Genomic DNA, 7,069 nt, shown 5'->3' with positions numbered 1-7,069 from the left:
CTGATGATGGTTCTCAAGGAGAGTCGATATATAGAATATATATGTAGGTGTTTAAAAAACAATTAAAATAAATAAAATACTTTTTTATTATTTACTTATAAAGTACATGCAAAACAACATGCAAAAAAAAACCACGCATATTATATACTCAGTCAGACACAATCAAAGAATTCAAAGCCGTGTATCCTAGCCAGCATAAACAATCGCCAAACGATAATATTCGCCGAAGAATGATAACTTACTACTCGCATGTGTTAAGGCTCAGTTAGACGGTAAGTAACGTAAGAAATTAATTCAAAACGAAATGCGCAATCAACCAAACCTGCTTATTTGATAGGAACAAAATAAACAAAAGCGGCGAACATTATTTATTTCGTTCCTATCAAATACTCAGGTTTGATTGATTGCGCATTTCGCTTTGAATTATTTTCTTACGTTAATTACCGTCTAACTGAGCCTTTATTGTTTGGGTATGTTATTAACCTAGCTAGCATAAACAATAGCCAAACGATAATACTCGGAAAAAAATGATTACTTATTGCTCGCCTGGGTTATTGTTTGGGTATTGTTATTAATTATTCTAATAACTATTATTATGTTGAAGCTATTAAAGCCAGTGCACTTGAGCACTTTTACTCTTTATTAACTCGAGGTGTCTTCAAAATCTCTCTTTACGCCTTGACTTTGATAAGGAAATTTCGATATCTTCCATTTAATGATTTCGAGCACGACACAAAATTATTTTTGGTAAATTATCCGCCAAACGTGATGCTGTACCATACGGAGTCTATGAAAAATGGTAGAGTATTCTGATGACAATATTTTTAATGCTGTTTCGTCAGCATTATGGTGTATTTTTTAATTTAACACCGCTATACTGTTTTAAGTTCAAAGATAAAAAATACTCAAATGCAGACACCAATATGTCTGGAACATTAAAAAAGCAGCTTTTAGTGATTGGAACATCGAAAAGTCCGCAATGTTTTCAGAAAGTTCACTATTAGTCAGTTGAATACAAATATAATACAAAGGCATAGATAACGTCAAAACTTTTTGAGAAATGAGTAAGTGATTGGGTAAAGGTCTTACAAAAGAATAAAGAAAAATATGTTTTAAACTTTCCTACTCATCGTTATGTTAAAGATTTTAACCCAATCAAACTGTTTTTTTTTGTCATCGAACGTTACATCAATATTACAGCCTATGGATCAAGACATAAAATCATTGAAGACGAATTATCGAAATCGACAACATTGATAATTTCAAAGAGCCAAAATTAAATCTTTCGCAACAATTTTAATGTTGAAAGGATCATGGAATGATGTGAAACCTAATACAATCTCAAACTGTTTTCACCATGCAGGCTTCGCTGAGTGTCCATTATTAATTGAAATGAATACAATATCTTCATCGTCTGGTACGCCACACAGGCTTTCGTCGAAACTGTTGAAAATGTAGTAGGCTTTGACGATAATCGTTATATATGCCAGGAATATAACAACGACGCTATTTGAACATCTATTACTGCTGTACAAGACGAATGTTAAGATGATAGCAATAACCAAAGCGATAATACACCCTTTGAGTGTCCTCTAATAGCTAAGGCCTGCGAAGCGTTTAAGGTTTTGTAAAAATACTTATTATTTAATGAATTTTCAAGTAATTATTCTGTATTAAATGGTCTATCTTACATAAGAAATAATTTATTTATTCAAATCAGTATGTATTAATTCAATTTGATTTTTTCCTATAAACTCAATAATTTATCTTAAATTTGTATTTTTTTGTATCATATAAACAATTTATATCATTTATATTTATGAGATTTGATTTATATTAAAATGAGAATAAAAGATATTTATTAAAATATTGCTTACAACGATTTGCGATTATAGTGACTTATTTCTGCCGGTCGTTTGAGGTCGTTGTAAACTGGAAGATTGAGATCATCAACAAGTTTTATAATAATCGGATTCTCTCCCACCCGAATTATTTCTGCGAGTTCGTTTGAGGTCGTTGTAAACTGGGAGATTAAGATCATCAAAGACTTTATCAACGATCTTTATCATCACCGGATTGTTTCCCATGCGACTGAGCAAATAAAGATAAGTGAGGGTGACACCTGATGGTAGCAAATATGAGCTGAGTAAAATAGTTGCTGGTTCCTTAATATCATTAATAGAGACATTTTGTAACGTTTCCTTGGCATAAGTACTTGCATTACTTGCTACCGTTTTGAAACGCAGAAGAGCTTCCTGCAAATAGAGAAATATTTAAATATTTATATTTTAGATATATAAAATTTTTAATATTTTCAAATAAGGTGAACAGCGTTTACACAAATAAAAAAAGTTAAATAAAGTAACTTAAAATCTATTATGGATTAATAACATAATGACATCCAATATGAAGCATGTAGCTGATTAATTAAGTGATGCAGAAAACTTACAAAAGCGATTTAAAATCAAAAATCTTTCCAATTATACATTTATAAAATATAGTAAATACTAATAATTTGAATTATAAACATTATTGCTGTTTTTTTTGAGAAGACTTTCAGCTAAGCAGCAGATAAGAAATGACCTCACTTGATTAGCAAAAACTAATTGAATCTAAGCGCTTATCACCTCAAAGTAACTTTATATATTTTATCTGTTTTAAAAAATACCAAAAACTTACAGCAATCGCACATACTAATTTCCATAGATACGACAAAAAACGTTTCCAATCAAATTTATTTTCATCTTCCATAAGTGTTTTTTGCAGGACACCTGATAAGCGATTGCCTTCGCATCTCACTTGATGTTTGTACAGAAAATGGCGACCACATAACGCTACGGAAACTCCAAATCCACCAAATATTAGTGTATGCCTTGATAAGCCATTACTCTTGCTTGTTCCCTGTGTGCTCCTATGTGTTTTTGTTTCCAAATTTCGTACCAATTTATTAATACTTTTCAGCCTGGCACTAAAATCTCGGGCAGTGTTTATTTTTGTATGTACATGATATCTGGGCAGTTGTAGAAATTGACTTCTGTAAAGAAACATAAAATGTTTTAACAATATTTCTATGGAAATTTTTTGGTATGACATAATCCTGCCTAGCAGTTTACCTTCGTCCGCAACTTGACACCAACAAACCCAACATTATTGTCACCTTTTCAACACACCTCAGATAAGCACTTCGATTTTATTTTATTTTATTTTATTATTAGTTTTATATGTTTTGCACCAATTGATTTTTTTTATCGTTCGTTAATATTGTTTATAAAAATTTTGTTAAAAATGACAGATAAAATCGTTGCTAAGCCAAACAAAACTTCTGTAACAATACACAGCTAGAATTCAAATGCATTAAGATGCTTAGTTGATCAACACGGCGAGATATGCATGCACAATTTTCAAATGCAAGGTGGACTTTACATGAAATTTACAAGGAGTTCTGACGAGGATCTCTCAACTCACCACACTCACAAATCTTGCAAAAGATCGTTTCAAAAATGTTTAAATATATATTTTTTATATTTATATACATTGAATAAAAAACAACTTTACGCGTATATATCAAATGTTTAACTACCTTTATATTTATATTTTCGTTTCTTAAATACTAAATCTAACATGCTATTCCGTTTAAAAATGTTACGCTTTAATTAGCTTGGGTTTTACTCACTGGTAGACAGTCCATTATTTGTATAACACAACCTTGTCTGCCGTCATTGTTTAAATTATCCGTTATTCCTTTTCTTTTGTTTACACATATTTTATTTTAAACTGATCCTTTTGTGTGTGAAAAAACTCGTGTTAATGAAATATCTTAATGTCTATTCTTTTAAATATTTCTAATACTTTACTACTTTATGGAAAAAACTCGTGCTTTTATTCTAATATGTAAAGATCGGGAAAATCCTAGATCATTAAATGATTTATATGAGTTTTATTTAAAGTTAATGTATAAACAATCATGTTTTGCTATTTTGATGTATAATATGCGCAGATACATGTTCAAATTTAAATATATACAAGTATATGTGTATGTATATATAAGTTACAAATTGTATTTTCTTTTAAATAAAAATAAAACACAACCGATTCATTTGATTGAGTTGTATTGAATGTATATCATGAAAATAATAACTTATGTCTAAACCTTAACATTTGAGCATCACTTTCAGTTCTCATCTAAACATTACCATAAAAAGCAGTGTTTCACAAGAGATACATTAATCCTGGGCTTGCAATTTGCAGGCGTCATTTCCAGCCTTTGTTCTACTGAAGTTATATTCACAATAAAATAAAAGCGTGGAAGTGTATGCACTACATTATATATTAAACATGTATTTAATTATATATATTAAGATATAAAACGTAATTAGATATTAAACAACATGGTGTTTATTAATATATATCACGACATCATAGCTACTATAGGGCATAGTACTGTCTTCACTACCGAACATATTAATACCATTTACACTAACAACAATAATGATTGCGCTACTGCCAGTGCTTACAGACCTTATAATAGGCAAACCTCATAAGAGGTATGGTTGTATGAGAGTAGTATAAAATTTCATCAAATTTATAATAATTTCGAAGAAGAAAGTCAATCATTTATTTCACGGAAAATATGCACAAAAACAAAGACTATGCATTAACTTCAGAAATATTGCCCCACCTACCCTTCTATATGAAATCATTTAGTAGTGTGCAATAAGTATGAAGATTGGAAGAAGTATTGGTGGTCAGCACCAAACAGCTCTTCTTCGTCTGTGACTGCCAATCCAAGGCTTATTGTGCTTTTAGCTGGCTATTCAAGCTGACTGCTATTAAATCAAAGGGAGTCATATTTTTTCTACATTCGCAATCTATACATTATTTTCCTTTCCTATTACTATTGCTATTGTTATTCTTATAAAAAAAAAATTATTTTTAAAAATGAAAAAAAAATAAATTAAATTAATATTTATTTGCATCCCAATCACTAGTATAAGATACTGCCTACCGTAAATTATAAAATATTTTTGACGCCATATACAGCGTATAAATAAATATTATTCCTCCTAAACCATTCCAAAAAATTCTTGATTTTTGATGCGAAAAGAGCAAACATCGTTCTCAACCTAAACAAGAAGATGAAAGACACTCTCTGGTGCGCTAACAGGACACGCCATTGGCAATAAACACCTACACAAAATAGATATATCCGACACAAATATTTGCAGAATCTGCTGTGATGAGGAAGAGTCTATGGAATATCTGTTCACCAACTGTGATGATTACTCAGTATACGAAATGTCTAAATACAAAGGGGTGCACAATAGATAAACCTGGTCGCAGTGCATAAAGACCTTAGCCTAACCTATAAACCATTACCATTTACTCATCTAAGCATATAAATTTATCAAATGTATAATTTTGTGCCTTTACGTATATGGCTGTATGAACTCACTTATGGGGTGTTTTCACTTTGTCATTTTAAGGACGTGTGCGAGATAGGCTAAGTTGATGCTAAACCAAATGGGACTTTTCTTGGGATTTTTTGCACTGCACACATTTAGCCATTTATCAACAGGTATCGACACATCACTACATTATCGGCACAACTTAGAATTTCAATAATTTAGAACGCAACTTAGCCTAACTTGCACGCGTCTCAAATAACAAAAGCATTGTCATAATTGACTGGTGTGTCATATGTGTTTTCATTACATGCCAAAGTATGACGCAAAGACGATAATGTAGTTTCTGTCAAAAAATCGCATTGAATTTTACTCTTTTCACTTGGAAATTATTCAACACATAATTCACTTCTCAAAAATGACAAGAATGTCATCATATGATTACTCATTTTCATTATACTGACAATATTTGACATTGAAAATGACATAGAAAATGACAAAACGAAGCATTATTAAAATATTTCTGTAAATTTATCAATCAGCACATACAGCTATTAGTAGCACTTTTTATATCTGCAATAACAAATATTTAGCCAATGTCGTTGCAATATAAAATATTTGTGTAAACTTTATCAATCAGTTATTTCGAATTGTGCGAAAAGTCTAAACTAAAATGATTCAAAAAGGTATTTTTATAAATGACTTGCTTGTATTAGAATGCAACTATGCATTGACTACAAATAAATTTATGCCATAAGTTTATTCGGTAAAATGTTTATGTAAATTATATTTTTGTAAATGATTTTTCATTCAAAATTTGACAGTTAACTTGTTATGTTAACAAATTTATATGATTATAAAGTTCATAAGTATTTATCAATTTAGATAAGTACTTTAATTATTGAATTTGTTATGAATAAGAACTATTAAAATATTAATCACTTAAAAAATATATATTTATAATAATATTTAATTCATTCAACTCAATAATTACCATCTCATGTTATACGATTAATACTCACCACTGCTACGTTTTCACCACTCAGCAGCAGTAAAATTATATGTCACATAAAGTCCACCTTGCATTTGTAAATTTTGCTTGCACTCTCGCCCTGTTCATCAGCTGTTCACCTTATTAACGCATTTGTGTTCTAATTGTGTTTTGTTACTGATGTTTTGATTGGCTAAGCAAAAATTTAATCTATCATTTTTAACAAAATTTTTATAAACAAATTAATATTAACGAACGATAAGGAATATCAAAAAGTGAAAATGATATAAAACTAATTGTAAAATAAAATTCGATGATATACATTACATAACAAAAGCATATCTAAGGTGTGTTGAAAAGGTGACAATAATGTTGGGTTTGTTGGTGTCAAGTTGCGGACGAAGGTAAACTGCTAGGCAGGATTATGTCATACCAAAAAATTTCCGTAGAAATATTGTTAAAACATTTTATGTTTGTTTACAGAAGTCAATTTCTACAACTGCCCAGATATCATGTACATACAAAAATAAACACTGCCCGAGATTTTAGTGCCAGGCTGAAAAATATTAATAAATTGGTACGAAATTTGGAAACAAAAACACATAGGAGCACACAGGGAACAAGCAAGAGTAATGGCTTATCAAGGCATACACTAATATTTGGTGGATTTGGAGTT

At 30.2% G+C, this 7,069-nt stretch overlaps 1 protein-coding gene and 1 long non-coding RNA gene across 2 annotated transcripts; one reads left to right on the top strand and one right to left on the bottom strand.

Moving 5' to 3' along the window:
• Nucleotides 1–1,810: 1,810 nt before the first annotated feature.
• Nucleotides 1,811–3,490, bottom strand: LOC119685670. The gene is made up of 3 exons (XM_038100025.1): nt 3,114–3,490; nt 2,680–3,034; nt 1,811–2,255 (listed from the first exon to the last, which is right to left on the bottom strand). Exons 1-3 carry the CDS (start codon nt 3,146–3,148, stop codon nt 1,950–1,952), a joined length of 696 nt encoding a protein of 231 aa, XP_037955953.1. The 5' UTR covers nt 3,149–3,490; the 3' UTR covers nt 1,811–1,949.
• Nucleotides 3,491–6,457: 2,967 nt separating this feature from the next.
• Nucleotides 6,458–6,920, top strand: LOC119685674. Its single transcript, XR_005252816.1, has 2 exons — nt 6,458–6,797; nt 6,877–6,920. It is a non-coding gene; the product is annotated as an uncharacterized LOC119685674 (long non-coding RNA).
• The last annotated feature ends 149 nt before the right edge of the window (nt 6,921–7,069 follow it).

The sequence above is a fragment of the Teleopsis dalmanni genome, chromosome 2 (genome assembly GCF_002237135.1).
Source record: "Teleopsis dalmanni isolate 2A chromosome 2, ASM223713v2, whole genome shotgun sequence".
Classification (NCBI taxonomy): Eukaryota; Metazoa; Arthropoda; class Insecta; order Diptera; family Diopsidae; genus Teleopsis; species Teleopsis dalmanni.
Note: the sequence above shows the minus strand (reverse complement) of the source record. Positions and strands in the feature narration are given on the sequence as shown.